We start from the raw sequence: 26,628 nt of genomic DNA, 5'->3' as shown, positions 1-26,628 counted from the left end.
AGTTTCAAAGTGACTAAGGTTCCAGCTCAGTTGGAATCATTTCTTCCAAAGACTGCCGTTAGAAATCTTGATGTTTAAAAAATTCATATTAAATCATTTGCACGTAACATGTACTGTTTATACTGTTTTATTTTATACTGTGAACTCTCTGTGAACAGATTTCCAGTCAATATCACCTACAAATCCATAGTTCCTCTCACTTAGAGTATATATTTTTTTTTACTACATTTATGATTATTTATATAGTTATATCATTTACTTTCATGGTAGTGGTATTTCTCTCTTTACCTCCTATTTTTTTGACTGTTATGCAGCACAACACCGAGGCAAATTCCTTGTATGCGTAAACCTACTTAGCAATAAACCTGTTTCTGGTGTTGATAAAAATCAATGAAGTGCTCCTTTAATTGCAGTTACTAAAGCAGTTGAGTAGTTTTGTTTCATTTAGAAAATGATGACAGAAAACCGTTTTGTTCGTCCTGTCTGGGCTGGTTTAACCCTGGAGGGACCGGTTTGACAGCTGCAGAGGTTGTAGCACAAGTACATTCCAGACTCAGACAGAACAAGCTTTACATAGAGACACCATAGATTTACAAGTCCCATTAAGCAAATCAGAGGTAATCAGGTAATAGTTTGGAGTAAAGCAATAGAAGAAGGGCAAGGGAAGTGGCACAGTGAAATAAAGGGAAGGTTTCTATAGCCTACAGCTTAAACAACAAAGTCAGTTCAACAGAAAGAAATATCAGTAGGGAGAGGTATGGAGGAGGATTAGGACCACATGTGAAACATTTATCTCACAAATTTTTCACCATTGGTCCTAATATTCTTCCATATCAAGGGAAGAAGATGTAATTTGCAGCAGAATAAGACGAGAGCAGCATCCTCAGTATGACAGGAAAACATCCAACCGGTTTATGTGAGCAGAGCTGAGGAGAATATTACACATGCAGTCATAGATTGTACTAAATATGATCAAGAAAGATGATATATGAAGGAAGAACTCAGGGAGACTGGAGTTCAGGAGTTCAGCATTAAAACTTTTTTTTTGTTTTGTTTTTAATTAGTTTTTTTTTAAACTTTATTGATAACAGTCAAATTCAATCAACAGTAACAAACAAGTTTACAGAACAAAAAGAGGAAAGAGTGCCAGGGAATTCAGTTATGACATTAAAAAGCATTCGGAAAAGGGATTGTGCAAGAAGCCTTTATATTCACTAAAAGCAAAATAATACATAGGGAAGTAAACAAATAAATAAAGGGGCACAGGTTAATAATTAAGTGATACAGTCGATAATTTTATTCAAATATTTTATATATTTTATTTCAAATATTGTTTGGGTCTTTGCTGCTTTTCTATTTGTCATCCTGACTATAGAGTTATAATAGAGGCTAATATCAATTAGAAATAAGGTAAAGCTTGGTTTTCTATTGGTCCATTTCATTTTATGTATGTGGAATTTACCAAAAATCATAAACAGTTGGATTAAAAAGCTAACATTTTTGTCTATTGAGATATTTTTAAAATAAATGAAGATATCACTGCCAGAAAGCATGAACATTTGACCTGTTTTTCTAGATAGAAAGTTTTGCATATCATTCTAAAATATTTTGGAATACATACAATGGAAAAATAAGTGAAAATTTGTTTCTTTGTTTAGACCACAGACATCACAAGAATAATTAAGATTCAGCTTTAACCTTTCCAGAACATGCTTTACAGGATATATTCTATGTAAAATTTTAAATGACACCTCTTTCATTTTATTGGTAATACAATATTTGTCTGTTTTCCAATTCAGGTCACCATAAATAGAAGACCGGAACATTTGCATAGGGGGAATATTGTTCTCTTCAAAGATATTCCGGATTTGTTTATTACTACATTTTTTCTTAAGGACATCTAAATCCCCAATTAATATATTCGTTTTCCAGTCTGATCACTGAGTTGTATCATCATGAGAATTTTTCAAAACCTGTAAAGCACCTTTTGGAATAGCGTCAAATACCAATACATATTCTTTTGGTGTAAAAGGTAATTCAAACTTTTTAGCATTAAAACTTTAATGAACCTGCAGCAGAGTTTTCTTTGAGTTTCTTTGAGTTTCTCCGGAGCAGAAAGCGGCTGTAACGCACCCAACACGCTGGTTCCCAACCGCCGTTAAAACCCCAAGAAGAAGAAGAAGGAAACAAGCGCAGCCGCAGAGCGTGTCGGGAAATGTAGTTTAAAGCGGTCTCTCGACTTGCAGCAGCTTCCGCTCTCTGACGTCACACATGTAGCACAACATGGCCCCTGCCAGCCGGGCTGTGGCGGCGGCTCTCTCTCTGCTCTACCTGAGTCGGGTTATCTTCTCCACCGAGTATTTCTCCGCCATCACGCTGTTCAACAACGACCTCCACAAACAGGGCTGCAGCTCGCTGTCCGAGTGGGAGGAGTACGCGGCCGACTGCGGTAAGGTGTCTTCTTCTTTCCTCCTCCTCCTCCCCCCCCTCCACCGATACAACTGTCACTTGTGCGGGTGAACCCGGACAGGAGAGCTAACGATCAGCTAAGAAGAGATTTAACTAACAGGCTGTTTTCTCCTGCTGCACTGCGGCTCACAGGGGAGGTGAAACCCGGAGATCACAGAGGCACAGTCGTAACCAGAAAGTGTCTTAATGTGTTCAGAACAGAGAGGAAAACTCAAACTCACAACACTGACTGCATGTTTTAGCTTTTCCTTCAGAGGTCAACACCAAACTCCATTCATAAAAACACGTCATTTTACTGTTGCATGACTGACGCACTGACTAACTCAAGTTTTTTATTTATGTGGCACGTTTCAACAACAAGGCGCGTGATTTAATATAAAGAGCACACAATGCTGGATAAAAATACACATTTACATACAGTTAAGTAGAAAATAACAATGAGCTCAAATTAGAATAAGAGATAAAACTAGAGAGTAAAAGTTACAGTGCAGTGTGAGATATGATGTAATTAAAGACAAACAGCTTTGATTTAAAGAAAATAGAAAAAGCTGCAGGTTTCTGTGAGTTTGTTCAGATGTGTGGAGAATAAAACCTGAACGCTGCTCCTCCAGGTTTAGTCTCTGTTTGTTGGTGTCTGTCATGTTTAGAACGTTATGAAGCATCCAGACTCTCAGGTGGTCTGGATCAGGTCTGGATCAGGTCTGGGTTTCTGTCCCCAGAGTCCAAACTAAACCTGGAGAAGCAGCGTTCAGTTTTTATGATCCACATATCTGAACAAAGTCCCGGAAAACTGCAGGTCTGCTGCAACTCTCAGTTCCTTTAAAAAAAAAAACTGAAGACTTTTCTCTTTTCTTTTTATTAAATGAACTGTAACTTTTCTTCTTGTGTTTTTCTATTTTAGCTTATTTTTATATTCTAGTCTCTTAATTCTTTAATGACTGTTTCCTTTCATAGTGTGTCTTCTGCTCTCTGTCTCGATGCTGTTAATGTTTGATGTAAAGCACTTTAAGTTGCCTCGTTGCTAAAATGTTCTGTAGAAATAAAGTCGCCTAGTTTTGACTCTGGGGACAGAAAGTAGATCCGTCTCAGAGCGTCTGGATGCTGAAACGGACAATCGACAAAATCAGCTGTCAGTGTTTTTGATGTCAGTGTTTTCGATATCAATATTGCAGTAATATTGTACAGATGACTGTTGTTGCTTTCACAGAAGATTTACACAATGAGGTTTTTGATAAATAATCATCAGTAATGTGGATATAATGATGAAGTGAGTTCAGAAAATTACTGTCATGCAGCGTTTAAAACCAGGAAAACACTTAAACCATATCACAATGTCACAATATCCCAAATCTGAGATGATATCTAGTCTCATATCACGATATCGATATATTTCCCAGCTCTGTTTTGGACCATTCAGCGTTTTATAAACCAACACTAACTGCATGTTTTAACTTTCCTCCAGAGGTCAAAAACCAAAAATCCTTTCATAAACCCGTAGTTCTGCTGCTGTGTGACCCGACAGCAGCAGCAGCACATATTTAACAGACCATAATTGAACCTTCTTCTGTGAGGAAGGAGCTGCTGATCTGTAGCTTCCAGTTAATCTGTCAGGACACGCTGTTCCTCGACAGGGACGAAGAGGAGAACAGGTGAACTGGTTGTACAAGTTGACGACAGATGTAACATAAATGAATGTTTTCTCTTGTTTTCCCGCCTGTCAGGCCGACTGTAGGTTGAATGTGATTCACAACAGTCAGAGTTACATACTGTACCAAACAATGACAACAGACACACTGTTCTCTGTGTTGATATGTTTGAATCAGAGCTTTATCTGGTTCTTAAATGTGAATATTTTCTGTGTTTTATGACAGTAAACTGAACATCTTTGTGTTTTGGACAAAACGAGACGTTTGAGGACTTTAGGAAACGCTGATCAACCTTTTACCTCATTATCTGACATTTTATGGACCAAACAACTGATCAATTAATCTAGAAAATAATCAACAGATGAATCAATAATGACAATAATCCAGCTCTAGATGGTTTTAATGAACTTTACACTGACAGGTTTTTAATGGAGTTTTTCCGCCGGCTGTAGAAATGATCATAAAAACGATCAGGAAGAGTTTTTGAGTTGAATCCATCAGCAGCTTTTTAAACACATCAGACACATTTGTGACATGATTTACTGGTTTGGATCCACTTTGACGGCTCAGACCTGCTGGAGGTGTCACACGTTTCCTCTTTGAAATACGAGACTGTTGCAGACTAACGGGAGCAGTTAGTGACAGCTGTGTTTTAAACAAGGACACATATATTCACGTGCATATTATGGTCTGAAACACAAACAGATACGAACTAGTGAGCGAAGTTTCCGACAATAAATATAATGTATATTATATAATATTTGTCTTTTCAGAGTCGTCGATCTTACAGCTGGAGGATCCAGACTGTGAGGAGGGAAGCAACCCGCCCTGCGAGTCTGTCTTCTCTCTCAACGCAGAGAAGATCCTGGTGAGAGAACACACACACACACACACACACACACACACACATGTATCACACACACACATACACACACACTAACACACACGTATCACACATCACACACACACACACACACACGTATCACACATAACACACACACACACACACACGTATCACACACACACACACACACGTATCACACATACACACACACACACACACTCACTCGTATGCATTAATCAGATTCAGTGTTTCCTGTACATCGGTTGTTTCTCTTCGGGTCAAAACAAGTTGTTTTTTGAGTTTTAGTTTGACGTTTTAATTCTTTCTCTTATTGTGTTTAAATGGTTGAAAAGATTTACTTTGATTAATTGTAAAGCTGCAACGATTAGTTGATTAATCGATTAGTTACCATTAATTCAATGAATCGTCAACTATTTTAATAACTGATTAATCGCTTTGAGTCATTTTTTAAGAGGAAAATTGTTGAATTCTCTGATTCCAGCTGCTTAAATGTGAATATTTTCTGGTTTCTTTAGTTTCTACGACAGTAAACTGAAGATCTTTGAGTTTAGGACTAAACGAGACATTTCAGGACGAACAATTAATCAATTAATTGAGAAAATAATGGGCAGATTAATCAATAATGAAAAATAATCATTAGTTGAAGCCCTAATTAATCGATGTAACATTACACTTTGCTCATATTTTGGTTTAATGCACATTTCTATCAAACCAAGACTCTGAAAAGCTTCAACAGCCAAAATATTCTGAGTCGGTGTTAAAAGACCGTTTTCAACACAACAAGAGTTCAAGTGTAGTTCACATATAAATGTTTTAGTGAAATATCTTCATTCAAATCAGAGGAAGTGAATTCTATCTTCTAACATCTGACTGCATGTTTGTCGCTGCTGCTGTTTGTTTTTTAAGGATCTGATAGTAAAGATGTGATAAGTCTTGACTCAGCTTTTGTCTTGTTGCTGTTTTGCAAACACAGAACGTTGCCGTAGCGACATTTGCATGCTGTTACATTTGCATTATGTAATCCTGCATGCATTACAGCACGCTGCCCTTCTGCAGTTGGGAAATTACGCAACGTGACGCTTTTTGACGCAACACGCTGAAAGATTATTAGCACTCGGGTCTGTTGTGCACTTCTCCATTAACTCTGGCTGTGTTTTATCTTCTGGGTTTTCTTCTCGCTTCGGATAATTTGTCGCTCAGTCACACAGGAAATGAAACGCGTCTCCTGCTTTCTCGCCGTTTGTGTTTTGCTTTGTGCGTCTTCGCTGTATCTTGATCTGTTTCCTTTTCTTCATCTCTCACAGAATCAAGCAAAGTTGTTTATAGAACAGAAAAAAATCCCCTTCCCCGTAGATAACCACAACACAAACGAAGAACTCGGTAAGTTGGCGTCCTGTTCAGATTACAAAAATTCTTGTTTACACTTTACTGATGTGTTTTGGTTTTTTTGCTGAGTCATGTTGTGCGTCCTTGTGGTTGCAGCTATAGGCTACGTTCTGATAGGCAACGGCCTTTATGATGAAGCCATCAAGCACTTCTCGCTCTTACTACAGGTGTGTTTACATCCATTCAACTTCTTCTTACTCTTCTTATTCTTCTTCTTACAACCTACAAACAAAAACACAGACAGATTTTCCTGACGTGTTGTGTTGATACAGGGCGACCCAGAGCTGGTCAGCGCCATCTACGGGAGAGGGATCGCCTACGGAAAGAAAAGTCTACAGGTGAGTGATGGTTGTATAGTGTAACTGCACAGTAAAGCTTTAACATTAACCATTAATTGTTGTCATTAACCCTCCTGTTGTCCTCGGGTCAAATTTGACCCGTTTTATATCAGAAATATGGATTTCTTTCATCTAATTGCCTGAAAATCACATGGATGGTTCCATAACACACACTTTGCAAGTTAAAGTAATGATCACTACTTTCACTGAATTTTGGGTGTTTTTATTAAAATTTACAGCATCTGTGGACTTTTGTCCTCCCGGGTCAAAATTGACCCGAGAGGACAACAGTTGCACGGTTGACGGTAAGACAACAGGAGGGTTAAAACACGATATGTTGTACTTTATCAATCAGGGAATTACTGTTACTAAATATAAAATGTGAAAAAGCAAATTCAGAAAATTAAGTAAACTAAATTGAAATGAGGAGCATTATTAATGAGTCAAATATTAATGAGTAAATAGTTATTTAAGAGTTATGACCAAATGACAATTAGTGTTTTTTAATTGTCGAAATGGGTTAATACGTTTTTATAAAAATTAAACTTGTCGTCCCAAATAAGAGACAGTTACAGTCCTGTTGTCCTCGGGTCAAATTTGACCCGTTTTCAAATGTTTTTATATCAGAAATATGGATTTCTTTCATCTAATTGCCTGAAAATCACATGAATGGTTCCATAGCACACATTATGCAAGTAAAAGTAATGATCACTACTTTCACTGAATTTTGGGTGTTTTTATTAAAATTTACAGCATCTCTGGACTTTTGTCCTCCCGGGTCAAAATTGACCCGAGAGGACAACAGGAGGGTTAAAGTGTCTGCAGGTCCATTAAGATGTTTTCAGTGTCATAAATTAGAGTAAAGAAATTAGGATTTAAGTAGAGCTGCAGCAATTAATCGATCGACAGATATTTAATCACAACTATTTTGATAATTAATTATTTACATCATTTTTTTTTAAGCAGGTTCCCGCCTCCTGACTGAGTTTAATATAATATGAATGAATATGTTCTGATATTAAACTGAGTATCTTTGGATTGTTAACTGTTGTCTGGACAAACTAAGACATCTGAGGAAGCAGCGATCGACATTTTTCACCATTTTCTGACATTTTTTAGACCAAAAAACGAATCGATTAATCAAGAAAGTAATCAATAAATTAACTCATAATAAAAATAATCATCTGTTGCAGCCCCTTGATTAAAGTTATAGTTATTAGCATAGAATATTAATGTGTTTGTTTCAGAATAATAATAATTAATAATCAGTGTGTTTCTGTAGTGAAGCAGATAATTCAAACTCACACACTGTAATAATTCTTTTGTCTTTATTCGCATCAAACGTTTCTATTAATGTTGAACTTTGTGCCTTTTTAATATAAAACTGTCGGTCAGCTGAAGCTGTTGTCGGGCAGCAGAGATGCGTTCAGGTGCTTCGGGGAGTTTTGTTGACAGCAGCAGTTTCAGGTGAAGTCAGAATGACTCACTGTGACATTTAATGAATGCAAATCCAATCAAGCGTGACTCTGCGGTGGTGGAAGTCTGCCCTCGGAGAAGAAGTTGGACGGCAGTTTTTTGTGGTTTTTTTTTTATCGTTTGTGGCTTCGTTCCCTGTTTTCTTCACCTTTTTATATATTAAAGCTTTATGTCAACAAACTGTAACGTCTCCTCCTCCTCTGCTCCCTCCGTGCCAGGACATAAAGAATGCTGACTTGGCGTTGTACGAGCTCAACAGAGTCATCACCCTCGAGCCCAACTGGCCCGAAGTCTACGAGCAGAGAGCAGAGGTGAGTCAGTCCGCCGCCAGATCTCATCCGTCACACGTCTTTAACGCTCCGGTAGAGAAGTTTTCAAGTGACAAAACTCTCCCGTTAAAGCCGGCAGCTCCTGGCGACGACCGATGTCATCTCATTGATTAAACCTCCGTAGTCGCCTCCACTCTGTTAAGATCTCATTTCAGATTCTTCATCATCATCATCATCATCAGCGTGTCTGATCAGTTGTCTGTTTAGACGTCTGATCAGCCGAACGCCGCCGCTGTCGTCTTCATAACATGTGATTCACACACTTGATTTCTGATGCAGTTAGAAGCTGCTGTTGAGCAGCAAAATAGTAGAAAATAGTAGAAGATGCATCATGTTTGTGCAGCTGGAAACGAAGAAGAAGAGAAGAAGAGAAGAAGAAGTGGCCAAATAAAGCAAATCCTGAACATAGTGTCAGTATTAATTCATGAGAACTGACTGAAACACACACACATGGTTATAGATTGTAAATATTCACGTGTGCGGTATCGTTCTGTGTCGTTGCTGCTTGTGGAGTCACATGACTCTGTTGTTGCATCGTCTCCTCTTGAGGGTCTTTTATGGGCTGTTTTCCTCTTTGTGACCTTAAAAAAAAAAGTCTCTGGTTGAATCAATCTGACATGCAAACCACAGAAAAACACAATCCTGTCTGAACACTTCACGGTTTGAAACGCTGAATCTCACGTCTATATCTAGCAAAGCCGACTGGACTTTATACTCCAGAGGAGACGTTTTATCTCTGACTGAAGATCTTCTAAATGTCCTCGTGAACATATGAAGATACGATTGATTTTAAAGCATCTTGTTGCTTTTAGATTTTAATGTTGATGTAGAAACACACCTGTAGTTTAATGTTTTGTTATTTAATGACATAATTATTGATTCCATTTATTATATTACAACCAGAAAATGACTTCAGAGAGCTCACAGCAGCCGCCTCCTCTCAATCATATTTTTATACATCCTGTGTCTTTTATTTCCTTTTAATTGAAGGACAGATAAAAAAAAATGTTTCGGTTTGAAAAAGCTCACCACACCTTCTTCTGTAGAATAATAATCACCCTCTTTAAGAGGAAATACCAGAGAAACTGTGCATGAACGTGTAAAAATACATTTTTGCACCTTCCTGTATCGTCTCTGATGTTGTTTCAGTTCATCTTTAATCACTGAGGAAGACTCACAAACATATTTCCATCTATAGTGAACAAAACAACTGAGTTTAATAAGAAAGAAATACACAGAAATGTGTGTGTTAATGTGTGTTAATGTGTGTGTGTGTGTGTGTGTTCAGATCTTGTCTCCTCTGGGTCGTATCAGTGAGGCTCTGGGTGATCTGACCAAAGCCATCCAGCTGCAGCCTTCAGCTCGTCTCTACAGACACAGAGGAACGCTGCTCTTCATCTCAGAGGTTCGATGCTCACATGTACTCTGTGTGTGTGTGTGTGTGTGTGTGTGTGTGTGCGTGTACGTGTACGTGTACGTGTGCGTGTACGTGTACGTGTGTGTGTGTGTGTGTGTGTGTGTGTGTGTGTGTGTGTGTGTGTGTGTGTGTGTGTGTGTGTGTGTGTGTGTGTGCGCGTGTGTGTGTGTGTCTCCTCATGCTGACCCTCTACTGTATCTTCCCTCCAGGACTATGTGGCAGCTATGGAGGACTTCCAGCAGTCTCTGGAGCTGAAGAAGAATCAGCCAATCGCTATGCTGTATAAAGGCCTCACCTTCTTCCACAGAGGGATGCTCAAGGTACAGAAATGTGTTTACGGCTCATTATTTTTGTTTATTTTATTCTCTCTGGTTTTATTTTCTTCATGAAATTGTATAAAAAATATTTTCTAAGTACCACTAGCAGCACAAACACACACTGTAGTTGAACTGTTTATTGTTTGTTTACCTAGGAGGACTGTGGTAAATAATCAACACTTCACTTATGGTTCCTCCATATTTTTCTCTTTACTGTTTGTTACCAGAAGTATTTTCTGAACCATCAATATCACAAGAAACTTACGTTGAGTGTAAACTGTCCTCTAAAACTGAACTAAACATATATACTGTATATATATATACAGTATGTTCAAACGGTTCCTGAGCAGCTGCAGGTTGATGGATTCTCCTGCTTATATAAAAACGTCTGTGTTTGGGTCGTGTTTTACATCAGACGTTATTTATTTCCTGTCAGGATGTCGGATGTTAAAGACGGTGAAAGTCCCAACATGTAAAGATGCTTCCTGCTGAGGTTTCAGTGGTTGTTTGTGTCGCATATTTCAGCTCCAACATGTACAGATGATATTTGAGAAGATTTAAAGCAGTAGAAGAAGAAGAAGAAGTGAACTCTACTACTACTACCGTCTGTTTATGTAACCTCATGAACCGCCGACCATGCAGCCTCCTGAAGCCGACCAATCAGAGCAGAGGCTGAACTGAGGCGCTGCATAAAGAGAGTATAAGATAAATAAAGAGTTTTGAACTGTCAATCATGCAGAAATATTGCAGAATAAGAACATGGAGCGGGAAACGGTGTCTCTCTTTGTAACCACATCGTACTGATACTCGTCTCCTGTCAGCTGACCTGTCAGAGGGAGGAGGCGGCGGCGGCTGAGTTTCCTGCAGCCGTTAGTTGGTGGGGCACGACAAACCTGCAAACTAAAACCTCAGACACCCGTCACGGCCATATTATATTCATACGTGCGCTGCCATTTTGTAGTTTGTTTAGTTGAGCTGAGTGGCGGCGAGATAAACCGTCGAATAAACGCAGGTTTTTCTTTGCATCGTAACAATTCACATAATTAAAAAAAATGTTGCTGCGTGCATCATGAGGGGGAGTTAAAAGATGAAATATTAACATAATGTGTAACTGTCAGTTGACGGGTCTGCACACAGAGAGGTTTCACGTTTACATAACGTGGTGTCAGATGACACAGAGTCCTGTTTGATGTGACTGTTGTCAGTTTGGGGTTTTTTTTTCAGTGGTCACCTCAGCTAACCATCTACTTCCTGGGGGGGGAATCCCTGCACAGCACCTACAGGCAGCTTCAACACAAACAACAGTACTGAACAGTAGTTAATACATGTAGGTGTTACTGAAGGAGGAGTGTGATGCACTCTGGGAGTGAAGAGTTGGATTTCACTTATTGTTTCATGGTAGTGGAATCTGCCGCAGTCAGTCCTCATGGAAACAAAGTCAACATTGCACAATCTGCTTTTTATCAGCACAATCTGCAGCTGAGGCAACGTCTTTTTCTGTTAGACAGAAAAATGTGTGTGTGAATGTGTCCCTTTGTCTCACTCAGGCCGGCGGGCGCCACTTCCACGTTCACTTCATGAAAGCAGAGAACGTCACTATTGTTTTATTTACACTGAACCTTCTTTCATGTGGTTATCTGGAAATACTGATGTTTTAAGAAATATAATTAACTTAGTCACTTTAGGACTAATATAAAAAAAACTGATAAACTGATTTATTGAACGTTTCTGGTTGCAGCTTCTCACATGTGATGATTTGCTGTTTTTCTTTGTCACAAGTGTCAGTGAGTTAATCAGTTTAAGGTTTTGGACGGTGAGTCGGCCTCTAATAAACTGTGACTGCAGTTTTTTTTGCCAATTTTTCAACAGCATCTCATAGACTAATTGATAAATTGAGAAAATAACTGACAGATTTATTGATTGTGAATGAAAATAGTGAGTTGAGTCGCAGCCCTGATTGTTTGACGGTTTATTCAAACTGCATCTTTGAAGTCAAGAAACTCAGATTTTGAGGAAATTACACAAGATTTAACTGTGATGTCTGTTCATCAGTTAGAAAATCTCATGTTTACAAGTGCTGTGATCAATATAAGTCTCAGCAAACAAACAAATATGTGTTCCAAGATCCAACCTTTTATTATTTCAGTCAAGGTTAATTGTTTTTAATGTATTTTTTATACATAAACACTGTAGAGATTCTACTAGAAATCTTTTGTTCTGTGAGGTGAAACCAGTATGAGAACTGGTTGTGTCTGGAATCTCTCCTGTACTCCAGTATCTGATGAAAAATATCCCAAACTGTTGATTTGCATTTTCCAAACATTTTCAGACCACTTCCTGTTCAGGAGGTGGAAGCGGATCTGCACCACAAACGGTTATTTGTCTGTGCAGCAGCAGCTTTCTGCTGGTTTCTAACAGATGATATCAAACATGAAAATAGAAGCAGAAGTTGTTGGTCGCTGGAGCCGCGTTAATGTCACGTTGTGATGACAGGTGTTGAAATACAGTTTGTAGAGAATATCTGAAAGTGTGAACCAAGTCCATTTGTTCCTTGTTGCAATTTCCTGTTGTGATTCTGTGTGAAAGGTTTTTTGTGTTTTTTCTCTCCTCAGGAAGCTATTGAGACATTCAAAGAGGCACTGAAGTTAAAGTCTGACTTTATAGACGCCTATAAGAGTCTGGGACAAGCCTACAGGTAGTTTACTGTCTGTTTTACACCTTCTGACCTCACAGATGAACACAGTTAATGTTTTAAGGAAATGAGAGTCGTCGCCCCCCCCTCCCCGTCTTACTAACAGAATGTCTTCTCTTCTCTTTCTTTCTCTCTCTTGTTTTCTGTGTGCTGCTCCCTTCCTCTTCCTCTTCGCAGAGAGCTGGGTGACTTTGAGTCAGCAATGGAGAGTTTCCAGAAAGCCCTCATGCTGAACCAGAACCACATCCAGTCTCTCCAGCTGCGAGGCATGATGCTGTACCACCACGGCTCGCTGCAGGAGGCCATAGGCAACTTCAAGGTAGAAGAGTTCAGATGATTCATCCTCCCCGACTCCTTTTTAAATCTCCTGTTTGAATGCAGTTTGTCTTTTAAACTGTCTACATAACTCCTCATGTGTTGTCCCCTGTTTGTCCTCCAGAGGTGTCTGCAGCTGGAGCCCTACAACGAGGTGTGTCAGTACATGAAGGGCTTGAGTCACGTGGCCATGGGTCAGTTCTACGAAGGCATCAAAGCTCAGACTAAAGTCATGTTGAACGACCCGCTCCTGGGGCAGAAGGCCAGCTCTGAATACCTCAAAGTGAAATACCTCAGAGGTTGGTGTCCCTGCAAACACACAAACAAACAAACAAACAAACAAACTACTTGTAACGTTACGGAAATCCTCCGTCAGTGACGTCGTCGGGGGGTTGTTGAGATAATCAATACGACAGATACGACAGGACAGCAGATAAAACATTCTGCAGCTACAAAATGTCTCTTTTCTTTTTAACTCCTAAAACTTATTTAGATAAAACAAACGGGGGGGGAAACACGTCTTTGGCCCATAAAGACTCATCGACAGGAAACGGCTGACGAGAGTTCACAGTGTAGAAAGTTGCTTCATGTTCATGATCATGACTGAACCCTGCACATGTAAACAGCTGTTCAAACTGCTGAAATGCCTTTTTTAAAGAAGTTCATACAAGTTGGATTCACTGCATTTTACAGTGTAATTTTACACTGTAAAATGCAGTGAATTTACACTGTAAAATGCAGTGAATTTACACTGTAAATGCAGTGAATTTACACTGTAAAATGCAGTGATACAGAGCTACAACCATTAATAAAGAAGTCAATTAACAGAAAATTAATAAGCAACTATTTTGACAATCAAATAATTGTTTCAGTCATTTTTAAAGCAAAGATCTCAAACATTTTCTTGTTTCCAGCTTCTCATATGTGATGATTTACTGCTCATGTATCACAGTGAATTGATTTATCTTTGTGGCTGCAATTATTGAACATTTTATAGACGAAACAATTAATCAATAATGAGAATAATCGTTAGTTGCAGCCCTACAGTGTGTAAGTGTCATGTTTCAGTCAATAGATAACGATTTATTATCCAGAGTTGATCCAAGACGTCATCATACAGAAACCTGAATGTTTTTATTGTTTTTATTGTGCAGTTTTCATTCATAAAAATGAAAATCTCAACATGTATGTCCTGTTTAAGTTCACATGACTCAAGCAGTCATATTATATATATTATATATATTACATCTCATTTTGTGCAGAGTACTCTCGCTACCTGCACTCCCACCTGGACATCCCAGTAGCAGAGTACAACGTGGACCAGGACTTACCGGGGAACTTCAAGAACCACTGGGCCAAGAACCTGCCGTTTCTAATAGAGGACTATGAAGAACAGCCGGGCCTGCAGCCACATATCAAGTAGGTCCATCACAGCTGATTCACACTGGGAACCATAACTGTGAGCTGTAGTGATTTATACACGATTGTTTCTGTGCGTTAACTCGCCGTCTTAAATATGATTGGTTGAAAGAATGTTTTCCTCCTTTATTCATATTATATTTAGCATATTATTACCAATCAAAGAGCTATAAAACAAACATAGTAACATATAAGATTGATTCTTCTTTTGTGGTTTTAGTTTAAGTGAACGCAGACTGTCCTTCACTTCTCTACACGTCATCATTAGGAAATCTGAGGAATTAGATCCATCACCACCTCAATTTCCTGAACCACATTCTGCTGAGAGTAAACAGTGTTTTGTGGTTGAAAACTAACATCTGAAATCTTTTCCATATGAGATGGAAGCACCAGTCTTCCTCAGCCAGATGTTTTTAAGCCTCTTTTTTTTTTTCTGTTTTTATAAAGACGAGTTTAATATCAATCCAGAAAAAAAACGTGCTCTCCGTGAAAGCTTTGACTACGTTCATCCATCCGTGTCTCGCAGGGACGTGCTGCCGCAGAACTTCGACAGCTACAGCAGTGAAGTTCAGAAGCTGATCTGCACGGCCGACCACCTGGGGGCGCTGATGCAATACGACACTCCCGGTTTCTTACCTAACAGGAGAATACACAGAGGTAACCCGCTCGTCGATGCCGTCGGTCTCCTCAAGATTATTAAAAAGTATTCAAGTATTCAAAAAATAATCATTCATACGTTTTTTTTCAGCCATGGGCTTAGCGACCCTGGAGGTGATGCAGGCCATGCATCGAACGTGGAGCAACTCCAAAGTGCGAGTCAACGGCAAGACCAGGCAGATGCAGTGGAGAGACATGTTCGACATAGCTGTCAAATGGAGGAGGTGAGGACTTTTCTTAAGCAGCAGATAAGTCCAGAGTAGCTGAAGTGCAGCTCCCGGGGAGCAACTATGTAATCCTAATAATTTTCAGGAAATAACTGAGGGGATTATAGGAATAAGAAGGATTATAGGAATAAGAAGACAGATGTCGATATGAGATAGCTACCGGTTTCTCGTGCTTGAACTGTCCATCAGAAAATAAAGTCTAGACTGGAACTCATACTCAGCAATTTCCTCATGTGTGTTTACAGCTGTATGAGTATCAGAAAGGTTCAATTACAGCAGAGAAGTCAATCTCTAAAGTCTCTAATCTACGGCTTTTCTTTACATGTCATAGAAACAAATCAAATGCAGCGATATGAAATAAACTCTTCCTCTGTCCTCCTGACAAAACGACCGGTTGACAGCGCTGATAGACGGTCTCTTCCTCTTCCTTTAGGATCGCAGATCCAGACCAGCCAGTTCTGTGGTTAGACCAGATGCCTGCCAGGAGTCTCAGCCGAGGCTTCAACAATCACATCAATCTCATCAGGTAACAAACCGGCCCTGAAGACGGTGTCGGATACTCTCTCATGAGTCCCTCGAGTGGGTTTGACTTTCCGCATTGGCCTCGTTTAGCACCGTTAGCTGCAGAAACATTTTATATAAATTTCTTGTAATGTGACCCAGATTCTTCAGGTTTTTATCTACAGTAGTTTTGGTTCTGACAAGCTCACTGGAAGGACTAAAGGACCGGAGTAAAGTTTTGACAGCGTGTTGAAATCCTTTTTTCTTTTGTTTGTGCAGAGGGCAGATTATCAACATCAGATATCTGGCCTACTTCGACAACATCCTGGACTTCATCAAAGACAGAATATTAGTCTACCACAGGTACTAAACTCTATTCAGATATTTCACATCTGAAAAACACATTTTATTTGAAGCCATAACTCAGTGACAGCTGCATATTTGTGGCATCAGCATGTCTAATCAACTTTATCTGATAGCAGTTATGTGAATATTGTTACTGCCTTCAAAACCAAATTATGTAAATTATTTGCCCTTTTTTCCCTCCAGGCTAAATTCATTTTGCATGAGAGTGCAGAAAAAGCTTCCTATGCATCTATAAATGAATTATATTTTTGTTTTAACTAACATATTGTTGTCTTCTCAGGGCGTACAACCCCAGAGGACTCTTAGAGGTCCACCAGGCACTCGAAAATGTGAATAAAGTAGAAGATCTTCTTCCTATAATGAAGGTAAGAGGATGAAGGTGCTTGTTTAAATTAACTGAATAAAACATATATTTTATATGTCAAATTTAATCAACATTTAGTCACTAAACTCAACTCAAAGTCCACTTACTGGCCTGTTTTGGAGTTTTTGACACATCACATGGTCTTCGTCAGCAGATTGTATTTGCTCAGTTGCCATGGAAACGAGGAAACAGACGTTGAGTTGAGTTTGTCAAACTCAACATTCGGTTCAGATGTTGGATTATAAGAGATGTTTTATAATATTTAGTCGTCTTTATGAAACTCAGGATGTTTGTTTGTTGTGTTTATTTCTTGAAGCAGTTTAACAGTAAAACCAGAGATGGATTCACAGTCAACTCCAAGGTCCCGAGCATGAAGGATCCTGGGAAAGAGTACGACGGTTTCACCATCACCATCACCGGAGACAGGTGTGTTCAGTATATTACAGACGCCAGACAGTACGATACCAACAGAGGTTATTAATTATAAGTGAGATCAATAACTGATATTTGGAGATAACACTTTACCCGACACAACACTGTCTTTAAATGAATACATGTTAAACTACATGAATAATATTTATTTAAACATTATAAATAAGAAAATTAAGTGCATAGTGATGCTAGAAGGTTCTGAAAGACGCCAGAATCTGTAAATGTAGCAGATAAACGCCGTGTTTATCATGTTAAACCTCATCGTTACAGTTACAATTCAACATTTTTTCAAAGGATGCACAATATTATCAGCACATCATCGGTATCGGCTGATATAAGCTCTAATATGAAATATCGGCATCGGCCTGAAATTAACAATATGTCGCCTTCTCCTCCGCCGCATAACTGTGTTTCCCTTCCCTGCACTTCACTCAGCTGCCCGTCAGATCAGCTAACGTTAGCCCCGACTCTCCATGTGGATCCAACCGGAGCGCCGAGCCCCGGTTTGTTATTCAGGTTAAAGTGGGAAGAAGCAGCTGGTCTGACGGGCAGCTGAGTGAAGTGGAGCCTGCGGAGGAAACACCGGGACCGTCGGGGATGCTAAGTTCGGCTGCACAGATAGGAAACACTTCGGCTGACAGGATGTACCACTCTGTTTGAAAAAAAAATATTTTTGGTTTATAACGGCGGTTGGCAACCAGCGTATTAGGTGCATTAGCGCCACCTTCTGCTCCGGAGTGTAGACCAGAGATTAAATCCTACACATTAATCCTGTCTGTCTAATAAACTCAATGAAAACTCTACTGCTGCTCCCACTCAGCAGGTTCATTAAAGTTTTAATGCTGAGCTCCTGAACTCCAGTCTTCCTCAGTTCTTCCTTCATATATTGTCTTTCTTGATCATAAATATGTGCATATATCAGCATCGGCAAACGGCCACAATGAGTTGGAAATATCGGATATCTGCAAAAAAAATCCAATATCGTGCATCCCTAATTTTTTCCATGCAGCTCTAATTCTTCTGTTTTCTGTACGTCAGGGTGGGAAACATGTTGTTCTCAGTAGAGACTCAGACCACAGAGGAGCGGACGCAGCAGTACCAGTCAGAGATCGAGTCCATCTACAAAGACCTCACAGCCAAAGGAAAAGCTTTAATGCTGTCCACTGAACTGGGGGTGAGATTCATCTCCACTACTTACTGGAATATTTTTTTGGCACGGCTTCCTCATTCCAGACGTAATAGAGAGCAGGCGTTAGAGGACAATTTTTCAAATGAATATCCACAAATGATTCACTTTTTATTGGCGCTGAACACTTCCTCAACCTCAAGCCAAGAGAGACAAACAGACAAATCATTTTCATCATTTGGCTTATAAGACAGCTCACATGAAGTTTAACTATGAGTGAACTGATCATTTCAATGATCTATGCAGTGACGTTCAGCACAGTCTCCTGGTTTCCTTCAGACAACGTCGATGAATCTCTGGAGAATATCAGGAGGATTTTACCAATCATACAATAACAGAACGTATCATCCAGCTGATTGTATCACTGTAGATAGTTTTCAGTCTAACTAATATTACCAACCCATGAAAAGAAGTTAGACACTGAGAAGCTTTTCTTCTTTGAGCTGCTGTTGTTGTAGAAACTAGACGAGCATATTCACCCTGAAACTGAAACCTGGAACAAAAAGAACTTTGGCTCTTTGTTATTTTGTTGTTATGTCTGCAGCCTTCTCTGCTTTCACTCTAGATTAAATCTAGATTAACTGAAAACGGAGACGATGATTTTAAAAAAAAAAAAGAGAGATCTGTGCTGCGGGCCAGTTTATGACTCTGTGATGACCTTTGTTCTTTCAGGATGCAGATGCTGTTTGTAACCTGATCCTCTCCTTGGTGTATTACTTTTGCAACCTCATGCCTCTCTCCAGAGGATCCAGGTAAACTGAAACAGCCTGCAGGTGTAACGTTAAATATTTCCACAGCTTAATAACCAAGAGAGTCAAGGGTGTGTTAAAGCAGCAGCAGTCAGGTGTCTGTAATCATTCCTCCTGTTCATACTGGATATTAAAAGATCCTTCAAATGTGCTTTCAATGGAAGTGATGGAGGATAAAATCCACAGTGTGTCCACACAGTCATTTAAAAGTCTCTGTGAAGCTTCTATTCAGCTTCAGCAGTCTGAGTTAGTCATATCAAGTGGATATCTGACACATTTACAGTCTTTGTGTTTCCTCGGACAGTGTTTCCCTGTTGAGCTGCAGGTGGAAGTATAGTAACAAAAAGAGGAACTTTGGCACTAAAAAGACTGTAACGTTGAAAGATATCTACTTGATTTGACTCATTTGGACGCTGAAGCTTCATATTAGCTTCAGATAAACTTTTTTAAATACATTTGATTGAACAGGAGGAATGATTACAGCAAGAAAAACAGCTTTAATGTTCATCTTGGGCTCCTGACTGTTGGTTTAAGACACACTTGATAAGTTATGATCCTTCACATCAGATCCTTTTTGAGAGACGTTACAACATAATGAAATTCATCTGTTGTTGGTTTGTGATCTTCAAAACTTGCACATTGTGGGTCATAAATGTCAAACATGTTTTATATTTGGGTTTTTTGGGGTTTTTTTTTACTTTCTCCAGATCAGCAGCTTGATTTATTCTCAAGGAATGTAACATGTAACATGTCGTAGCTTTAGTGAGCTGTAGAGCTGTCTGACGGTTCACTGGGTGTAATGGTGATACTGGTGTCTCCTCAGTGTGGTGGCCTACTCGGTCGTGATGGGGGCTCTGATGGCCAGCGGGAAAGAGGTCATCGGTAGGATCCCTAAAGGAAAGGTAAGGTTAAGAATATGCTCATGGCGGGATGTTTCAGATACCAGTGAGACGATAAAATACAAACCAGTACGTCCAGTCTGACCAGCAGATTCATGAGTTTAGACTTATTTGATGGCAAAACCCTGCACAGCAGTTTATAAACTATCAGACAGGAGTTCACAGTTCTGGAAAGTTAATGTGATGAATAATTGAATCAGTTGGAGGCAGAACTAAAGTCAGTCTGAACACGACCTGAAAGATTAACAGAAGATCAATATCTCTTATTATTCCTGCGTTAGTTCAGGTTCATTGTTTCGAACACATTTATTCTACGAGTCTGAATGAAACTTGGCTTCAGTTCTCACCTGTTTCTGCTTCTGCCAAGCAGACGAAACCGTGTTGGAAGGAGAAACGGCAGATATCTGATCAGCTGTTTGACATCTGTGAAAAGTTTTATCAAGACGGGAATCTTGTTGACTGTCCTCACGATAAAATCCAGCTTCCTGTTTGCTCGACTTAGAAATATGTGAAGATTTGTGGATATTTTTGTAGGAATGAAAGAATGAATGAAACCTTTGTCGTACGTAAAACAACATAAAAACTGCAGAGGATTATTATCTTCTTGCATAAAAACAGACATATTGCTGCACTGCAGCTTGTGACTCCTTCACAGTTCAACCAAAGAGAGATTTTCCTTTTTTATTTGTTTCATTTTAAAACATTTTAGAGGAAATATTCAGAATTTCATAAGTAAGATACAGAAACTAGAGAAAAAGCAGAATATATTTATTATTTTGTGTAAGATACTGTAAGTATTTACTGGCTGCTTCATGTTCAACCATAGACTGTATATAAATATGGACGTAGTTACCGTGACGACACCCGTTGGTTTCTGAAGAGCGGTTTTGAAGCTCAAAGCGAGCCGCTCCGGCCGTCGCCATCTTGGCAGTGCGTGACGCTGTCTAACTCCCAGCCAATCAAAAATGGGCAAAGAGGCGGGGCCGAATGGCTGAAACAAGCCACCTAGCGGCTGGCGGACCTGTCACTCAAAGCAGCCATGTCCTTCATTATGCAGAACTTTACGGCTTAATAACATTTAAACGAGTGAGTTATAAAAAAATTCACCCCCCGTACAGTTGTCATGAAAGAGGAAATTAGCTACAGAGACCAAAACCGTTGTTTGTACCAGGCTGTAAACATGTTTATTTCTGCTGTAAAGTTGGACATTTTAACATGGAGGTCTATGGGGATTGACTCGCTTTTGGAGCCTCTAGTGGTCGTTCAAGGAACTGCAGTTTTTGGGTTCATTTTTCAGCCCCGGAGGTTGCTGCTTGTGTTCAACGTGGATCTGTGTGGACCGGCTTCAAACGCAGTGAAATACTTTTACATTATGTGTCTGAACTGTTTGTGTTTGTTTGATCCAGCTGGTGGATTTTGAAGCCATGACGACACCGAGTCCAGACAGCTTCAGTAAAACAGCAAAGAACTGGATGAATCTCAAGAGGTGAGAAGATGATAAAAATACAGTTTTCATACAATCGACTCAGTTCTTCTTCTTCTTCTTCTTCTTATCTATAACTTTTCTTCCTCTACAGTTTACCAGGTTGGTACCAGAGTCTTCCATCTGTAGCAGAGACCTTCCCGTCCACCAGAACGATGATCGAGGTCCTCAACACAGACTCGTCCTCACACTGTCCCAAGAAGTCTTAACATCACTTCTACACAGGAGAGAAGTCTGTTTTAATAAAAAGTCTCAATGGAGCTTCTACACTGGGCAGACGAAGGGACTGTCTGCTTCTGCAACCCAAACCGACGTAGTCCTGAGTTTACTTAAAGCATCAGAAGATCATCCAAACAAAGAAAATCAGACGCTCGATAGAACTGAGAGGATTATTTGACCGTTATTTAGCTACGATTGGATCTTATTTTGGTATCGAATCACCTGTTTTGTTCTCTGTCATCCTCCTTTAATCTCTCACACTCTTAAAAAAACTACATTGTAGGCTGATTTCATCACAACATCCCTCATTTTTCATTTTCATAGAAGCTCAACGATTAAAATCTTCGACATCACAGCAAACGTTTAGTTCACCATCGTCTCCGTAAGGGAAAGATGATATCAACACGCGGCTGCTGGTTCCAGTTAACTCAACCAGTTATGTGATGGTTTCTTTTAAATGACTTTGGTTTCGGACCTCATTCTGATGAATATTCATTCATTCTGCTGTTTTAAATTTAGTCTCATATGACACATAACAAGGTTTATAAAGCTCAGTATGAACAAAGAAATACTGAAATATCGGTGCTTGTTCTTCACACTCCAGCTGTGTTTTTAGGGAGACGTGACAGAGACGCAGGGAGTCGGACGGTAGTTTGTTTGTTTGGGCTGCAGAAGTGATCGTGTCCAACCCCCCCCCAACCCCCCCCCCCCCCTTCTCTCTTTCTCTGCTTCGTAGGCCTTCAGCTCATCACACTGAAAACACCCAAAGCACAAAGTTTATCCCATCAACCATCAGCATGAACAATCCTATGTTGCGTAGTTTAGATCATGGCTGAACCTTTTAGCTTTATCTCACCTAGACTGATGTCAATATTGTTTAGGACTGTCTGGTATCTAAAAGAAGAAGACAAAAAGTTTTTTATTTAATATTCAAAGATTGTTAATTGGCACTTTAAACATTTCTTTTAACCACTGCTGGCCCAGCCTATCAGCAGAGAGAGAGGACAGGGATTTTAAAGATATGAAACAAACTTCAGGGCTATTGAATTCCACTTGCGATACTTGAACATATAAAGGAAAAAAAAAAAGCTCTTTTTTTTTTTTTAAGTTTGTTTTCTTGACAGCTGTGGGGTTTTAATGTACTTTGAGCCCCGCGTTCTTTTAATGTGACCAACAAAGGGTTAATATAAAGGAGGGTTGACTGCTGAACCAGAATCAGAACGACAGTCAGAGACTTTACAGCAGCAGAAACTCAGTGTAGATTATTTAAATATTCCCAAATATCTGCTGGTTTCAGCGTCTCAAATGTTTAGATTTTCTGCATTTTTACGTCTTTATAAAGTGAAAGTTCATGTGAGATTATCACAATCTGATATTTATATACTGAATGATAAGAAATTGATTGATTATAATCGTTAGTTGCAGCTCTCATCGTGTCATTTCAAGACAAGTTCTGCAACTAATGTTTATTTTCATTGTTCAATTAATCTGTCAATCATGTTTAGCCGAAGTCGACATCTTCAAATTGCTCGTTTGACCAAAACAGCAGCTCATTAACGTCGAATCTGTTCAATTTATTAAGATTTAAAACTGAGAAAAGTAACAAATCTTCACATTTGAGAAGCTGGAAGAAGATGATTTGATTTATAAATGACATAAACAGTTAATAGATTAACAGATTCTACTGGATATTAATCCTCAGATTAGATGACTCAGCAGTAATAATAAGCTAAATTCAGTTTTATGTTTCATATCCAAATAAATAAAAACAGAACCTGGTTATTTGTCTTCATTAAATAAATATTAAATAAAAAGAAGCTTCTGTTTGCTTCTCAGTGAAACGTCTCTGACTGTCGGATCTGTCGGATTGATTATTAAACGGTGGGAAAAACGAACCACGTACTGTATTTCCATTGTTATCATTCCTTTCGCTTCGCATCGGATGCTGTCTGTTCTCACGTTGCTTTTCTTTTGGATTTTTTTTTTCTTATTATCTCATGAAATAAGTTTGTTTGTGTGACAAACAGTTTGGAGCAACAGTTTGGGAGTCAGGAGGTCGAATCCTTCTAAACGTCTTAAATCTCCAGATAACGTCTGTATTTTTTTTATTTTCTCTTTTTTTTTTATGTCAGTTTCCTTCGTATGTGACTGAGATCATCTCACATCGCAGCGTCTCTTCGTCTCGTCCCGGCTCGCAGATCTCTGGAGAAAAATCTTGTCTAACGAGTTTTAATTAGTTTGAATAAAATCAACCTTCACAATAAGACACAAACTCATCAAGAAAATAAAAGCACACAGATTCAAATCAACGTAAAACCAACTGTAAGAAGGATTTAAAACAAATAACATTGAAGCATTTAAAGGATAAAAACACTTAAAGTTCAAATAAAAAAACTTTTATTTCCATAATTAGCTTTAAATTAGCAAACATGTGATTGCAGGTTTTTCTCCAGACCGCTGCGACGTCGACGACGAGGCGGGAAACGTTGCTCAATAACATGAATGACTGAGTAGATTTCTGTGGAAGTTCAACGATGCAAAATATAAAACTGATGACGTGTAATTCCTGTTCATGTTGTTATAATTTTTTGGAAAATGGGTTAAAGCTGTGAGGTATTTTTTTTGTTTTTTTTGGATGATTGGTGTAAATGGGGAATGTGATGTTTACATGCAGCTGCTGCCGGTGTTTCATGACTCATCCCGGTGAGTTTAAGCACAAGGAGGAAAATTCATGGGAGCGAATCTGAAAGTATTCAGTTTATTGAACAAATTTCAGCAACTTTTTTTTTTTTTGTCTATTTAATTGCGAGTTTGTTTTTTTTTTTTTGATTTCGAGGCCTTTTGATGCTAAAGTATCATCACTGAAAGTCATGTCAGTAGTTCTTCATTGAATGTCCACTTCATTGATTTAACGGTTTCATTTTATTTCCAGAACAAATCGACTCGCTTAAAATCTGATTTTTATTTCACACATCATCGCTGACAGACGAGGTCCCAGATTGTTTTGCTTTGCGTCGTCTTCGTCTTCATATCAATGATTGTGCCGACTGGTTGTCGTTTCCCTTTTTTGCTGCGGCGGGCAGCAGAGCGAAGGAGCGAACAACTTCTCTTAAAGCTTAAAACTTGAAGGAGGGATTTTTTTTTTCTATTGAATGAATGAATGAATGTTCAGCAGTCAATAAAACAGGTTGACGATTTTAACAGACTCCAGTTCTTTTATTGGTTTTGAAGGTAAACGGATGCAAGAAAAGAAAATAAGATGATGGATCAAAAGACATTTGGACTTTAAATTATGAAAATAATATTAACACTAAAATTATGAGATGCCATAAAAACAACAAGATACTGAATGTTTATACTGACGTAATGAGTCAGAATTATGATTTAGTATCTCAAACTTTTGATCTATCAAGCATCATTTTTTCATTTTTATTATACATAACTTTTAATCTATTTATTTATTTTCCTGGCAGTAGACGGCTTCCATACGAAGCGGACTGATCATGTTTGAGCTTCATAACAGTGAAAATAAGTTTTACTGGTACTTTCATCTACACATTTATACTTTAATTACTTAATTAAATGTTTTTTTTATTATTATGTATCACATTTCATACAAAAAGATGTAAGACAATAGTTTAAATGTTTTCCACTTGACTTAATACTCTGCAACTCTTTAAATGTGAGTATATTATTTTCATATTAATTGATTTATTGTTGTATTGATCTTGGATCCAGTCAGACGTTTTGGACGATAAATATTAAACCAGGAAAAACAAATTTGAACCATTTGAAACTATTGACCGTCTGCTCAAACGTCCTCATCCACATTTTGTAGATTTTATGGTTGCATTGATCATCAATTACTGCAAATATGACAACACAGAGTAATAATAACTATTATATAAGCTGTAAAGCTGCAGTAAGACCACAGCCGGTACAGGTGGCTCCAATAAATCATCCAATAATCTCAGCAGGTTACATCACCTCCTCTCTCTCCAGTAAAATTAACTGGTTGTTGACCTTCATCTGTTCTTCCTCCCCAGTTTAGAGTCATCAGTGTAGAAGAAGACTTAACATACATGCAGTTCACTAAACTAGAAGTTATATAAATAAACATCATAAAGACAGAAACTCAGTATCTAAACTGCATTTACTCAAATACTGTATTTATGGACAGTTTTGAGGTTTACAGCCTACTTGAGTATTTCCATTACTTCTACTTCACTACATTTGTAGTCAAGTGAAAAATATTTGACTTCTTTTATTTGTAGTTATTTTGCAGATTAATATTATTTACATACATATGCAGTATTACAGGATTATTATATTATTAATTATTATGTCATACATACGTCTTTTTTATGTACTTGAATAAACTTTTGGCTTCAGGATTTTTACTTTTAACTTTTTTTTTTTTTAAAACAGTTAAAACTTTAAGTCTAAACAGTAAATTCTTCTCCCACCAGTCGCCACTAGATGCTGCATAAACACTGAATCAGTCTGAAGGATCTCAGAGGAGACTCGAGCATCAGGAAGCAGGTAAGAAATGTTAAAAGATGAGAGATAAGAAGCGGAGGAGGAATCAGTCAGGAAGCACGCGGGGTCTTGATTTTATAAACATCAGCTGAAGTTTTTGGCCTTTTTTTGGAGATTAACTGCTGGAGGAGAAAATTGATATAAATGTAGATGCAGCCGGGAGATTTGTGGAGAAGATGTGCAGCAGCTGCTGAGAGAAGCTTTTAGTTTCTCTCAAACACCTGAAAGATGGAGATTATAGAGCAGAGAGAGCGCGGGAATATTATTATTATTATTTAATTTAATGAGCGGAGATTCTGGTTTAGATCCAGTAGGTGGCGGTAAAGCGACATTTTGG

The 26,628-nt window shown here is 38.7% G+C and overlaps 1 protein-coding gene across 2 annotated transcripts; it reads left to right on the top strand.

Moving 5' to 3' along the window:
• Nucleotides 1–2,248: 2,248 nt before the first annotated feature.
• ttc13 (tetratricopeptide repeat domain 13) lies at nt 2,249–24,953 on the top strand. Of its 2 annotated transcripts, none has more exons than XM_044376375.1 (23): nt 2,249–2,449; nt 4,889–4,983; nt 6,285–6,360; nt 6,463–6,533; nt 6,639–6,704; nt 8,399–8,491; nt 9,798–9,914; nt 10,136–10,246; nt 12,856–12,938; nt 13,113–13,254; nt 13,375–13,549; nt 14,513–14,669; nt 15,196–15,326; nt 15,418–15,550; nt 15,987–16,079; nt 16,334–16,417; nt 16,701–16,785; nt 17,104–17,210; nt 18,255–18,390; nt 19,075–19,154; nt 19,975–20,053; nt 21,457–21,536; nt 21,628–24,953. In XM_044376375.1, the coding sequence occupies exons 1-23, from the start codon at nt 2,284–2,286 to the stop codon at nt 21,740–21,742; spliced, it is 2,475 nt and encodes an 824-aa protein (XP_044232310.1). In that variant the 5' UTR covers nt 2,249–2,283; the 3' UTR covers nt 21,743–24,953. The 2 variants fall into 2 exon arrangements, with proteins under 2 accessions (XP_044232310.1, XP_044232309.1); XM_044376374.1 differs by having other exon boundaries at nt 17,101–17,210.
• Nucleotides 24,954–26,628: the final 1,675 nt, after the last annotated feature.

Source organism: Thunnus albacares, chromosome 16 (assembly GCF_914725855.1).
Source record: "Thunnus albacares chromosome 16, fThuAlb1.1, whole genome shotgun sequence".
Taxonomy (NCBI): domain Eukaryota; kingdom Metazoa; phylum Chordata; class Actinopteri; order Scombriformes; family Scombridae; genus Thunnus; species Thunnus albacares.
The sequence above is the reverse complement of the archived record's forward strand: the minus strand, read 5'-3'. Positions and strand labels throughout refer to the sequence as shown.